We start from the raw sequence: 15,000 nt of genomic DNA, 5'->3' as shown, positions 1-15,000 counted from the left end.
TATATAACACACCGTTGCTATGTGTAACAGAGCATAAGGCCTTAAAACATTTATTTTTAGCAAAGCTTTTGGTCCCTTTAGAGGTTTTTTTTCCTCTCTTCTAAGAATAGCTTTATTTATTTATTTTATTTATTATTCTTTCTTTTTTTTCTGTCTTTTTTACCTGTAGTACTTTGAGATCTATTAATAAAAAGTGCATTATAAATAACATTTATTATTATTATTATTATTATTATTATTATTATTTCAGCTTTCTCCAGCTAAATATAGGGCCAAAAGGTTCTGTTATTGTTGCGTACTTCTCAGTTTCTGTTCCAGTTATCTCTCATGTGTCACCCTAAGGTGCCTGCTGTGGGTGTAATGAGCGTGTACGCTCAGCAACACTGTGTCACACTCATTCATTTAGTCATTTCACACATTCACACCAGGAAGCTGCCAAATACAACCCCTGCCAAGCATACTTATTGAGTGAGGGACTCAGATTATTTCCACCACGATGTTGTTCTCTTGACTCTTTGGTCACCTTCTTTCCGTTTGACGTTGTACTTTCAGACCGTGGTTACGTCAGGTTTGGAAGGAGGGATGCCCGTGGAGAGCGGGAGCAGCGCTGCCGCCCGTCAGGCCAAGCAGAAGAGGAAGTCCCACAGCTTGTCCATCCGCCGGACCAACAGCACCGAGCAGGAGCGCTCCGGCCTGCAGAGAGACATGCTGGAGGGACAGGTGAGGACTCGCTCATTTACACAGTGAAAATACCCAAAATCACCAAGAAAAAGTGTTAAGCAAGTATTTAAATACTCATCATTTCTAGGCAAAATCCACTAGATATACCAGGCTGAACTTCCTGCTGCTCATCTGTTAGTGTCGAACTACTCCTGTCTGTCATCATTAGCTTGCTAGCTGGTGTTAGCACCCGTATGCACTCTTGTTGTAAGCCTAAGCCAATTAGGTTTTGTTGAACCCATTTAGAGGACACCTAATGGTTTATATGGTTGATAACTTAAGCATGCCATAATTACGGCATGATTGGTGTAAGGTTATTTTCACTCAGTGGTTAAAACAGATGGCTTCAGAACAGGCCACAGTGGGATTGCTTAGATCAGTGGTGCTTGTTCCTGGTTCTTAGGAACGAGAGCCCTGCTGGGTTTTTAATCTGGCCAGGTAATCAGGATCTGAATTACTCCAGGGATGCTGGGTAAACACAATGACCCAGATTTTATTATCTGAAAAGGTTTGGTTTCCCCCCAAAAAGGAATGAGAGACACTGAATCAAGGATCGGCTACATTCCTCTTAAGGCAGAGCCGGTGACTCAAGTCCGTCCGGTTTGGTTCGTGCCGTCGTCGGTCGGAGGAGCCGTCGACCTTCATCTTGGCCGACCTGACATGTTGAATCGGAAGGCGATCGATCTGATTGGTGGAGTGCTAATGACGTGCGGGATGAGCTGCACGAATGCCTCTCAAAATCTGATGAAAAGGTTTTAAACTGAGCGTTGTCGATATGCAATGAAAACAGATTCAGCAACTGCACGGCCTATTTCTCTCTTGAAATGTTTTAAGAAACATTTCTGTGAACTATCTACGTAAAAGTCTGGCTTTAAAATTCTGGAGAAGCCAGACCCACGTGACCCTCTCGTCCAATCAGCTGCCGGTTTTCATTTTCTGGGCGACAATACAGATTAGTGCCGCCTGCTGTTATCAGAATCAGAATCAGAACCAGAATCAGCTTTATTTGCCAGGTATTAGGACACATACAAGGAATTTCTCTTTGGAGCGTCGTTGCTCACACTGTGCTTACATGTGCAAAACAACCAAAACAAAAATATACACACTAATATACACACAATATATACATACTCTAAGCAGAAACAATATAAAGTGCAATATGTGGAGCATAGTGCAAAGTATACTGGGATAAATAGTATTATGTTATTATATTACAATATGAATAGTTCTGAAATAAGAAATGAGAATGATAAATACAAAATAATAATTGAGATGTGAGAATGGGAATGATGAATAATACTGAATAAGTGGAATAATAAGTGGAACCAGTGAACAGGTGCTGCAGAGATAGTGATTACTGGGTTATTGATCCGGTAATACTGGTCCATGTTGGTTATGGAGTCTCGTGCCTGCACAAGACATCAAGTTGGCGTCGCTTCGGCGCGTTCTGAGGCACCGTCGGGTTGCTGTGCCAGGGCCTTGAGATATCAACTTGAGAGGAAAGTATCCATCATATCTTTGTTGTGTGTTTAAGCTCGGTTAATTCTTACCTACCAATTTGTACGACCTGAACACAACTGAGGTTCTAAAATCTCTGTAATACTTCTGGGTAAACTGAACTTCAAGTGTAAAATCGGTGGCAAACTCCTTTATTATTATAAGATAAACAAAAAGAGAGGTTGAATGGTTTTCTGTGTCATGCTAACTGGAGGTCAAGTATGCATAAAATCATAGTTAACACAATTTTACTTCACTGTTTTGTGGCCTAATCTAGAAGAAAGTTTCTTCTCAGCACTTTATGGTTAAAACAACAAATAAATTAGCCCAAAATTTGCACAAATGCTAACATGACTGTGGGTTAAGGGAAACTATATTACTTGTCAGAAGAGTCAACATGTAGTTCCTAATGACGGTTTCAACAACTATATTCGATTAATAAACATGCCAAAAGTAGGTGAATTACATAGTTTCCATTAACTTGGGCTTTGCATAACATAAACTGTTAAAGATTGACATCAAACGTTTTGCAGGGACAGACACTACTCTCCGTGAGCTCAGGGCCTGATGATAAATGAGGAGCTGTGTTCTTCCTGCAAAGACAAAGGAAGCAAAAACACAGGTGTAAATGATGTAATTAATGACAGCTGAACGCTCTTTACCTGCTTCGACTCACAGAGGCATCGTTAGTGTAATTAGTAGCACCTGAGCTCCTCCTGCTAGGAAAAAGTCAGACTGTTTGCTGTGATGAAGGCAGATAACCACATGTAGAAATGATCCCAACTACTTTTTGTACTAATTTCCCCACTGGTACACTTGTGCAAGGTAAAACCTATTTACCTTCTGAGAGAGCCAAATAAGATCATGGATTAAATGATCAACTCTTTAATTAAAGTTTATGTACCATGGTACTATTAATCATGAAGCTGCCTCTCGATGTTTAGAGGACGTTACTTTTTATTTTCCTGACAACTTGCAGATACATTTAACACCCTAAATTACAGAAAATGGTTGTTTTTTTGGCTACCTTGAATGTGGAAGCTGAGTTAATGACTTACAGTTCAACACGAATAACCACGTATACCCAATACCCTTTAAATTATTCTGGATTTTGGCCACTTGCAAGGAGCTGTTTCTAATCTAACATGGTGCAAGCAGTGTAATCCCTTCCTCGTGACCTTTTGTTTGTTTTTTCACTCTGGTTCTTTTTGGTCCCAGTCCTCTGATAATCTGGAATCCCTCATGAGAATGGAGGTAAGTCTCAGGTGTTTAGCCTTCTGTGTTTCAGACTGTAGTGTGACTCCTCAAATAGTCTTTATTTTCTATTTTTTTTAGCTTTAAAAGGTGTAGTTTAGGTTTGATTAGAGCTCAGTTGGTGTTGTGTGGTGGTTCTGAAATTGATTTCTGTATTTTGAGTCAATATATATATTATTCCTTTTATTTTTAAACTATGTTCAGGATATTCCAGCAACAGTTAAAGGACAATTCAGGTCCATTCCAACATGTAGCTCTGTGTTATTCTCTGCTAGATTTAGCACCCAACAAGGCATGGTTTAAACTTGTTTTTAGCCTCTTAACATGTTCAAAATGTCATTAAAGGTGCCTCCCCATGTGCAGTGATTCCTTCTGAGTGAACACAGTGAATTTGGCGGCTGTAGATGTGAAAGTTGTGCTAATTCAGCTCTGTTTAGTTCCTGTGTTGATACTGCAAAGAGTGCTTCTGGACCGTCTACAAACTACAAGACAAAGGAGATGCAAACATATTTTCAAAATTAAGCATATGCTTATTTTAGAAAAGTGCTCTAGTACGACTAGCAGGAGAAAAGTTATAATTGAGAAGTTTGGAGACACTACCTTATTTAATCATTAAATTGATAGCCTACACATTAGTTTAATCTCTTCTCTGTGTTTGTCCCTAAGCTCTCTAACTGCCATCTCAACACAGGAACTAAACAGAGTTGGATTTGCACAACTTTCATGCATTTCTTTCACATCTACAGCAGTCAGATTCACTGTTTACTCAGAAGGAATCAATGCACATGGGGAGGCACTTTTAAAGACATTTTGAACATGTTAAGAGGCTAAAAACAAGTTTAAAACTTGCTCTGTTTAAGCCTGCTGCTGGAGGATAACACAGCACTCCCAATTTACAAACCAAACTACTTGTTGACTGGAATTCTCCTTTAAGGCTCAGATACACTAGCTTTTTAGCGATGCATGTGCGCAAACTAGCGGTGGCCGAACAACATTGTATACGTACCTGCCTGCATACTTTGTGTGTACCTGAAAAATTAAACTTCTATCCACTAGAAGGCAGATTAGGGCCATATCGTCCGCTTCAAACACCAGAATATATTGCTTTGCTGGCGTGTGGAACAGCTGCTGACCTGCCTGTCAGGTGATATGCTGGAAAAGACTAGAGTTGGCTGTATTTTCTGGAGTTATCATCCACACCGTCAAAACAAAATCAGGGCTTATAACCCAAGATGACATGACTCATGACTAGGGCACCGACCAAATTGCCTCCATAGTCAAGAGTATTGAAAAAATGCCTCGTCATTCAATACCAAAGTTTAATATTCAAGGATGAAATCGCATCAGCGTCATTGAGCCAACAAGCACACTTCTACCAAAATCTAATTTCTATGATTAGCGGTGCATACAGGCTCAGTGTGTGGTGTGTTTTGAGAGGCTTGAGTATAGTGTGTGTATCATGTTAGTGTAAATCTACAATAAATATATTTAGTCTGTATGTGTGAAACGTCCTTTTTTGGATCAGTAAAAGTCTATAAAGGAACTGGAAAATTAGTACTGTAATGTTTTTTTTTCAAAAATTGGTATTAAAGCATCAAAGTCTTTGTTTAGATGTTAGGAGAAAGTAGATTTGACTGTTGTGTAAGTTTAATTGAGAGGTCTGAGCGGTTTGCTCTCGTTCCAGATGTCAGATGGACTCGAGACACATGCAGATGTTTGCGAGGCTTCACGCACATGCACACTTTCAGCTGCCAACGTCAGCCTGTGAATGCTAACTTAACACTTGACTGGTTTCTTTAGAGAATATAGCTGCGGGCAGCAGTTCAGCCCGAGCCATGAGTGCATTAGGCCGAGTACACGGCACTCGGCTACAAAGACACACTGAGCCGTTTCATCATGATTGGACGAAGTTTTGAGGAGATGTGGCCTGGAGTGGGAATTTCTGGAAAATGGAGGCTCACTAACAAGAGACTGTCATTTGAATTTTAATGCCGTGTTTGTTCGAGCTGCTTGATTTGTTAAAAATATGTAATCGCAATTATTTTGGTCAGTATGAAAATCATGATTATTTAACCAGATTACTTGTTGACTTTTGGAAAGATTGTTGCATTTATTGAACAGGGAAGCGGTTAAACAGATCAACAGTGAATGCTGGTTCAGGTCTCAATACGGACCAAAGTACAGGGTGTGGATTGGTAGCTGGGGAGATGCTAGTTCACCTCCTGGGTGCTGCCAGGTTCAGGTGGGGGTGTGTGGGTCCGGGTATTAATAAATATAAATTCAAATGTTGGCTAAGTGATTTTACCCCTTTGGGAGGGGTCAATGTGCACATGTCACTTAGATACAAGACAAAAAGAGTTCACTTGCAAAACGCAGTTTGCAGAATTGTTTTTCTCAACAGTTTTTGTGATGTTTGGGAACTAAATCACGTTAAAAATTCAATTAATTGCACAGCTTTACAGTCAACTTTCAACCATGTCTCAGGCTAAATACGCCAAGAACTTTGTCATGCAGAGGGTTTATATTCAGTGTGTCAAAACGCCTCACTAGAGCGGAGAGTGCAACTTATTGTTTCTTAGTTTTTGTTCTAAAGAATAGATGTGTTTAAATGAATAAACATTGCTTTTGATAATCAATAATCGGGGTAGATTAACTTTTGGCAGTTTGCCGATCTGTGTTTAATTTGCCTGATACCCAATAAGGGTAATTAAGTGGTCTACTTAGGCTCGGCTACAGATGTGTCCGTCCCTCTGCTTCGGTTTCACTCCCCACTGAGTCTGACTTAATGCCACAGTCTGATCTGCTGGACACTGAGCAGCTCCATTGGAGCGGTTGGGGTTAAGGGTCTTGTTGGTCTAGGGCCCTCAGTGGTGGTAATGAGGGACGGACTAGCGCTGCTCTTGCACTTTCCCACCCAGATTTTATCCTGCCGGTCTGGGGGTTGACCGGCGACCTCCCGGTCTTAAGATTGCCTCCTTAACACCCAACCCCCCTCCAAGCCACCACTGCCCAAAACCTACAATCTAGTAATAATTGGTATCGGTTGATCCCTAATTGGCTAGTGAGGAAAGTGGGGGGGTGGCCTTGACCAACTGCCACTTTGCTTGTTTGAACGCCGTGTTATGTCTCTTTAATGCGTGGTCCAAATTCTCTGGGCGGGCAAAGCATTAACCCTTATGACCTCATAAGGGGCAAGTGTAATCTCGGACAGTTTCCAGCCGCCTTCAAGCTGAACAGGAAGTGACAAACACTGGTGCGATTCCGATTTTAATAAAATATAATCAGACCCACATGTCAGCTGGGACATTCTCTAGTTGTTTTAATTGTGACAGGGTGGCTCTCGAAATGTTCTACATGCAATCTGTTGCTGATTTTAATTAACAGACTGTAGAAGATCAATATAATAATAAGAGTCTATATAATAGCATCATAAAAGCAGCATGTAATGGGACCTTTAAGGCTGTGCTCCGTAACCCTTTTACTAAGTCTTTCCTGTTAGAGCCTGAAACAGAAGTTGACTCCTTCTTCCTTCCTCAAGGTTATTATTGTGTGATAAGAGTATTTTCCTCTGGGTTTTTGTTGCAGTGGTATGTTCTGTACTAGTGGTGCCAAATACCAAACTTGTTTTGTGTGAAGGCTTATAAATACTTCACCAAATCCCATCACTATATCTTATTTCACTACAAAGTTTTATTTTTATTTATTTAATTAGGACAATGCGCATTAATCAACATTTCTGTAAAAGTGTTAGCCAATTGGCTAGTTTTCAACTGTAGTCCTAGTTCCCCACCATGCATGTCTTTTATTTTGGGAAGAACCCGGAGCACCCGGAGGAAACCCGTTCCAACACGGGGAGAACAAACAAATAAAAAGCAACTGGAACGACCTGGATTCGAACCAAGAACCTTCTCGCTGTGAGGCAGAAGTGCTAACCACCATTTTATTTTGAGTTCTTTCTTTCTGACCTTTTAGTGATTTGAATTTATTCATTTTCTAACACCCAGTATTTGATCTGAGGAACCAGCCGCACACACTCCCTGCTTCTCTCCGCAGTGATGAACTGATGTGTCCACGTTGTCTCATGTCCTCCCTTTGTCTCCCTGCAGGACTCCAAACTGCCCCTGTCTCTGAGGAGCAATCTGCTGGACCTGTTCAGTCAGATCGAGAGGGAGTTTGAAAACCTCTACATAGAAAACCTGGAATGTAAGTGCATAAGGATGTTTAAATGAAATATGCTTTTAACTGCGGCCAATTAAAATCCAGTATACCCGGTACAGCCGTCTCCTGCATTAATGTGCAGATAGACGGGAACAAACTCCCGCTGAGTGCTTTGCTGAAGGGCAATTTGACTGTAATTGTTAAGAGAAGCGCTTTTTTTATTTATTTTTAATCACATTTTCTCATCTAGTCAAACACAGCTTCTGATTTTTCTATCCTTGGAGCTGCAAAAACAACTACGCTACCTGTTCTTGTGATAAATAATGTAGTATTTAACTGTGAAATGTTTTGATTTGTCATTACAGAGCAAGAATACATTCACAAAACATTATAAAAAGTAGACCATGCCTCATAAATTCAGCAACTATTTGACTTTCTTAAAAAAAAATAATTACATTGCTTAAAAGAACAATAAGTCAATCTCACATTGATTCTTTTTGCTGTTAAAACAACGGATAAAAATGGCATTTGGATTTACGTTTGCTCTTATTGGTAAAGTAACAACATTGCTACAAACCAAATTATTAATTAAATTACAAGCACAAGCATTTTTTTGGTGTCGCTGCTGATTTTTGGTCTGATCCTTTTGAGATTTCTGTTTTTAAGAAGCCATTGCAGGAATTTTTAAGCAGGAAAAATTCAGAAACTCTCATGATGTGAAACAAGTATTATTCTTAACCCTCATGTTGTCCTCGGGTCATAGTGACCCGTTTTCCTATGTCAATATTCCTTTTAATTCCCAAATTGTAATTACCCAAAATAACATGACACATCCCTCTTTGGGGTAATTTTGGGGTGTCTTATTCAATTTATAGCATTTAAAAAAACAAATTGAAGTTGTTTTGAAATAGTATTGAGTAAAAGTTATATATTATGTTATATACCCATCAACATACTTTCCTTTAATTTCAGTCTATATAATTCCTAATTTCTGCTTTTCTAACTCAAACATTAGGTATAATTCCCTATAAATGAGGTTTATTGACCATAAATTCCAAAAATAACATAAACTAAAGTTAATAAGTTAGTGTTACGTAGAGTTGAAAGCTTCAAAAAAAGTGACAAACATTGAAAAAAAAGTGTCAAGTGTTAAAAAAAAGGGACAAAAACATAAAAAAAAGTTAAAAACATTGATAAAAAGCTTCCACAAAAGTGTTGATTTTCAATTTTGACGGGAAGTAAACACGAGGGTTATACTAGACTTGTTAACCTTGTAACCTGGTCTGAACCTGGTCTAAACGTGGTCTGAACCTGGTCTGAACCTGGTCTAAACCTGGTCTGAACCTGGTCTGAACCTGGTCTGAACCTGGTCTGAACCTGGTCTGAACCTGGTCTGAACCTGGTCTGAACCTGGTCTAAACCTGGTCTGAACCTGGTCTAAACCTGGTCTAAACCTGGTCTGAACCTGGTCTGAACCTGGTCTAAACCTGGTCTGAACATGGCGCCATTGATGGCAGTGAAACCTGCGCTGTGTTGCAGTTCAGAGTGCAGTGCAGTCGGTCTTATTGCTGTCCCGTCTTTTATCATGTGACCTGTTTGACTCTCAGTGCGCCGAGAAATCGAAACGCTGAATGACCGTTTGGCTGCAGACGGGCAGACCTTCGAAGGGGCAGATTTAGCCAAAGGAGCCCTAAAAACAAAAGGTGGGACACAGTTCACTCTCCTTTCACATCGGGTTTATGGGAATTTTTGTTGTTTGATGGCATGTACTGCATATAGTGAAATGTCTACATGAACTGCTTAACTAGCTTTATTTATTATCAATTTATATATTATTTCTGACAATCCCCAGCGAGCCATAGCACCAGCCAGCTGTCACAAAAACTAAAGACGACCTACAAGGCATCCACAAGCAAGGTAAACACAGTGTTATTTTAAAAACATGTTGCTGTTGCAAAATAAAATGGAAAAGGATTTCTAGAGAAAGTATCGAGATTGTTAAATTATTGTTGTACATATTATAGATTTAAAGTCTGCTTGCATAGGTGTGTTTTTATATTTATCATATGGTTTCATCACAGGGTACCTGCAAGGTCTTAAAAGATTTTTTCTTTTTTTTTAAGGCCTTTTAAGTCTTTTTAAAAAATTTAATTAAAATTAAAAATTAATTTACAAAGTCTTAAAGTCTTTATATCATCATTTCATAAGATTAAAAACTGCATTGTTTTATCACAAAGCATTTTGCATTGAGTACTAAAATGATATATTGTACTATTTTTTTCTGATATTTCATAATATCCAACATACTTTTTGAGAGTGTTCATGAAGTTGGTGTTAAATTTACTTCAAAATGATATATTAAAAAGGTCTTAAAGTCTTAATTTACCTTGTGGGAACCGGGGCTACCTTGTGTCAACACATTGAGAAATCTGTCCATTGACTTCCATCCGGTGACTAAATCGGCTCCATTGTTTTCGCCAGTGAACTGCTGTCTTTCTTCACCTTTTTTTTTTGTTGCTCATAGCCGCGTTCAAACTCTTGCCATGCCAGAGTAGGTGGATCCCGCAACTTCAGCGTATCCGGCTGGGAGTTGTGGGGTGGAGACTCATGGGTAAACTTGTTGCTTTCTCCCCCCCCCCTTGTGTGCCAATATGCATGAAACAGCCCAGCCAGGGGGTCGAACCGCCCTCCCCGAGAGACTTGGTCATTCAAATGTAGGAGTTTGAGCTTTTCTATCAGTTTCTGGTGTGAGATAAAACTAGGGTGACCAGACGTTCCCCGGTTTTTGGGGACAGTCCCCGGTTTCGGTGACCTGTCCCCGGAAATGTCTCTGGTTTTTCACTGTGACTGACATATCCCGAAATTGAAATGAAAGAAAGAAAACACTGACCAAACGGAGCCGATACTCGCTGCAGACAAGCTCAGAGATGTTTAAGAAAGCAGTGTTTTACGATGCTAAAATCACTGATTATTTACATGGAGTCTGGTGGGTTTAGCCAACGCAATTTTGCGGCCTTTTATGTTTTTAAAAACAGGATCTTAATCTTTAACAGAAAGGTCAACCTCCTTTAGAAATCCTTTCCATGATGTTGTTATTTGGGGGAAACAGCTCCAGGTCTAGTGTCCCCGTTTTTTAAGTTTTACAAAAATCAAAACACAACGTGTTTTTGAGGTAAATTTGCTTCTGGGCTGAAAATGTCCCCGGATTTTTGTCTGAGAAATCTGGTCACCTTAGATAAAACACGACTTATTATCTCACTAACGAGCTTCTTCAGTTGCACCTCCTTGGTTTTCATTTAGCTTATTGTCGGCATTCACATGATGGTACACTCCGGAGACATCTTCAACGTGATGCAGCTGTTACTTCAAAATGCCTTTTTGCACCTTGATTAATGAAATACTCAAGGTGGATGAGTAGTTATTGGCTGCTTTAGATCATTGCTTGAGGCAGAGTGTCGTCTGCTGAAAACTGCACAGCCACATCAGATTTTATTTTTATCTTTTTGAATCATTTTAAGAACAACAAACATTAACTAACATTCACATTTGAGTGGTTAATACCTTTTCTGTTAACAAAAGTATCAGGTAACGTGCCTTGAAAAAAAGTCTGCTCTCTTAAATTAAAAAAAATAAGACTTTTTCACTCACTGCTAGTTTGATTTGATGAGCTATGGTAATTTAGTTTGTTTTGGGTTGTTTACCCAGCATGTTTCAGATTTCTCTCTCTGACATTTCTGCCTCCACCCTGGATATTTATCCCAACAAATATTAAAAATACACATATATATACTGCATATTAAAAATATATTGTACAACAAAGCTAAAATCCGCCAACATAATGGTTTACTTAAACTTCTGTCACATGCACACTTTCGCTAGTTGTTCCTGTAACTAAAGAAATACAGATTTGAAAAATACTTCCCTTTTTAACTGTCTTATTGATTGTAAAACCAGCTTAATTTGATGTGGCTATGGCAGACTGCACACTGAAGCTACCAAGTGTAAAGCATTAACCTGCTGGACACTTTAGATCCGCCACTCGGCCAGTTACTTAGAGCTTATTCTGCGATGCTTCGCATTTCCTTAAAGGTCCAGTCCTTGTTGCTTCTTCCCTTTAAATGCAGCTAGTGGCATCATTATTCTCTTAAATTACTGTCCATCCCGTGTCAAGCTGACACTTTTACTTTGTCACGCTGTCATACATTATCTGTCAAACTTAGCAAAAGCAAAGACGCCATTTTTGTCCAATCTTTTGTCTTTTTGGTCTTTTGTCCAAAGACAATCTGCCGTAATGCTTGCAAACCACTGGTTCCCACCATGCTTAACAATGGTATTTTAATCCCACCTGTAACGACACTTCTATCTTTTATTTAGACTATAATTCGTTGATTTAATTTCTTGTTAACAGATGAATGGGAATGCTTTGTTTCTACAGCCTGAGATACATTTTTCCCATGAATGATGCCATTCTCTCTCTCCTGCTTCCTTTTTAGTTGGAACTTATTTAGTGGTCTGTTTCCAAAGCGAGCCGAGGGTCCAGTTTGTATAATCCCTATCTTTAACGTAAACCTCTTCACCAAACCTCGATAAGACCGATTATTATCACTGATGAATTCTTTGTCTCACCATAACACAGTATATTTTTTGCCCCCTCTTTTTCCATTTTTTGCATTTATAGTAATCCTGGTATGAGTAATGCAGTTTACAGTACTGATGGTTTGTGTTGGTACCAGATCTGGGTTGACTGGTCTTTCATGGTGTTTGGATAACTCTTGTGTTGTCTTCCTGTCGACTATAAACCATGAAAATGACATCCTGGCAGTTTTTTTTTTGTCACTTATTCCGATGCTTTAAAAAAAACATTGGTTAATAAAACTAAGTTTATATGACATACCTAATTTTTCTGTTAAAAAGCATAACTTAGATTTATTTTGCCTAATGGTCACTATCAGAGGATGTTGAGTATTTATGGATTCCATACAGCATACAAACACGCATCAAAGTTATTTTGGTTGAAAGAAATCCATATTTCCCAAAAAAAACTTTAAAAATGGGTAAAATTAGACCAGAGGAAAACACAAGGGTTAAAAGGCATTGTGGAACATTCCCCACCCAGAATGGGCTTAAAGCTATAGTGCGTAGTTTCTGTCATTTCGAGAGCATTGTTTAAGTACTGACAACCAAACTGCTGGTGCGTCCACATGATACAAGCCTTCTGTGATCACAGAGCCCTCCCTTCCTCCACACAGTTGCTAGTAGCCAAGGAGACACGGAGGATTGAAAAAAAATAGGAACTATTCAGGAGATGTAATAATCTTAATACGATAGCCATGCTGAGAAATAGATTTGTGGAGTCTCAATTAGCTTTTTAGCAATTCATTTGGCAATGGCTTGAATGAAACGGACGTTCATTAATATCAAAGTTACGCACTAAAGCCTTAAAACAAACGGCAATAAAGATTTTTTTGGGGGGTGGAGGTAAAACCTCTTGAACCCAGGACTGATGGGAATAACGCTGTTGACAACCGAAGCTTCTTTAGCCCTGGCGTACTACACGGGCCCCGCTGAGCAGCTCTTCAGTCCCGCTGACCCGCTTCCTCCCTCCATCCGAAACAGGGTTCCTACACAGCTCTGCAGAAGTCTGAAAAACTTAAATTGCATCATTTCCAGGCCTTGAAATTTAGTAAAAATTAGGAAAGAGTGTGGGGAACATGTGAAACCTTTTAAATTGGATTGTATTATACTTGGGTTTTAAATATTTAAGTCACTAATTTGATTAAAAAATGATTTTACAATAAGAGGCTTTAATTATCTATAATAATGATCACGGTTGGGTCTTATTAACCCCCCAAAAATGCCAATTTCCAAGTGTGGCAATGCTAAAACTCGTCCGTGTTAACACCCACACAACAGATTTAGAAGCTTAGACATAAACCGTGTAGAAGTGGCTGTTTTGGGAAGTGTGTAGGAACCCTGTTAGGTTCTGGACTGTGGTTTCCTTGCTGTGTTAACGTGATCTTGATGTCGGTGTCAGATCGTGTCCAGTTTCAAAGCGACCACGTCCAGAGCGGTGTGCCAGCTGGTAAAGGAGTATGTCAGCCACAGAGACGGCATCTGGGACCTGAGCGTCACCAGGACACAGCCTGTGGTGCTCGGTACTGCATCTGCAGGTAGTTCACTCATTGTATTGTCCATTTCCTTCCTCAAATGTCTTTTTTTTAACTTTCTCTGTGGCTTAATCTTTTGCTGTCTGTCTTTAACTCATCTTGTTATTCTGCTCTATAAAACTATATGTTGAATAATTATTTTTTCCTTTAATTCTATGACGGTTTTCCTGGTTTTTACACTGTCGCTGCTTAAAGTGTCAGGTCTTTTTGTCCATTTTTAGAAATGTATTAATCATATCTAAATGCATTTTTTTATTGATTCCACTGTGAGAAAAAGGTTAATTTTTGTATTCAAGCAATCTGTAAACCCCCCCCCACCCCAAAAAAACACTGTTAAATGTACACAGTAGTAAAATTGCTTTAACTCTAAATCTCATCTTCCTTTCCATTTTTTGTACCATCCGTACTTTCTCAACAGATCACTCTGCGATGCTGTGGAGCATTGAGACGGGAAAGTGTCTCCTTAAATATATGGGCCATCAAGGATCAGGTAGAGTTAGAAATGTATAGTAGTATAAGAATAAATCTAATTAAATTCACTAAAATGTCCTCGCACAGAGCCTCTTTGTACCGTTAAAGTTGTACATTTTTAGAAAATGTAGGGGCTCTCTTCAAAATATGTTAATTTCTTTTTAACTCAATTTAAATGAAGGCTAATGTGGAAGCGGACATTAAAAAACTGAAGGTTAGGATTAAGTGCCATCACAATAGTGTCTGTTATGGCATGACGTAATACATCTACTGTGTCTCTGTCTCCACAGTCAACTCCATCAAGTTCCACCCCACGGAACAGATGGCTCTGACAGGTAAAGATCCGGTGAAACGGAAACATCCTTAAAAGTCTCGGTGCTAGCGGTCACATCAGGTGGTTTTCTGTATATTTCTTTACTGCAGCAGCTGCAGTGCTTCCACAGCGGGAATAATCAATTTACATGAATCAAAACTATAGTCAATAACTGATAGAGATATCAGAGGAAGGTTTAAAAAAAAAACGAAGGCATCTGGACTTGGTTCAAGCTGCTAGTCTCTTATCTGAGAGAAATCTGTAGTTCTGAACTGAAGAAGACTCTCGGTGCAGTTGCCCTTGTTGTTTAACCTTCATAGGATAACTATGACCTGGATGGCCGAGATGCTGTAAAACCTCTTGGGGCCTAATCTGGAATGAGCTCAAGATTAAAAAGTGTGTGTGTGTGTGTGTGTGTGT

The 15,000-nt window shown here is 39.3% G+C and overlaps 1 protein-coding gene across 4 annotated transcripts in view; it reads left to right on the top strand.

Annotated features, from left to right (window-relative positions):
* Positions 1-15,000, top strand: part of LOC117954608 (WD repeat-containing protein 37) — a 23,439-nt gene that overhangs the window by 2,316 nt on the left and 6,123 nt on the right. The window contains exons 2-10 of one of the 4 annotated variants that reach the window (XM_034888547.1): positions 545-720; positions 3,436-3,471; positions 7,578-7,674; positions 9,237-9,332; positions 9,482-9,546; positions 10,154-10,240; positions 13,664-13,799; positions 14,215-14,286; positions 14,558-14,602. In XM_034888547.1, coding sequence (XP_034744438.1) covers positions 583-720; positions 3,436-3,471; positions 7,578-7,674; positions 9,237-9,332; positions 9,482-9,546; positions 10,154-10,240; positions 13,664-13,799; positions 14,215-14,286; positions 14,558-14,602 — 772 coding nt within the window. In that variant the 5' untranslated portion in view covers positions 545-582. The remainder of the gene's footprint in view (positions 1-544; positions 721-3,435; positions 3,472-7,577; positions 7,675-9,236; positions 9,333-9,481; positions 9,547-10,153; positions 10,241-13,663; positions 13,800-14,214; positions 14,287-14,557; positions 14,603-15,000) is intronic. The other 3 variants (XM_034888548.1, XM_034888549.1, XM_034888550.1) reach the window with 3 other exon arrangements.

Source organism: Etheostoma cragini, chromosome 12 (assembly GCF_013103735.1).
Source record: "Etheostoma cragini isolate CJK2018 chromosome 12, CSU_Ecrag_1.0, whole genome shotgun sequence".
NCBI lineage: Eukaryota > Metazoa > Chordata > Actinopteri > Perciformes > Percidae > Etheostoma > Etheostoma cragini.
The sequence above is the reverse complement of the archived record's forward strand: the minus strand, read 5'-3'. Positions and strand labels throughout refer to the sequence as shown.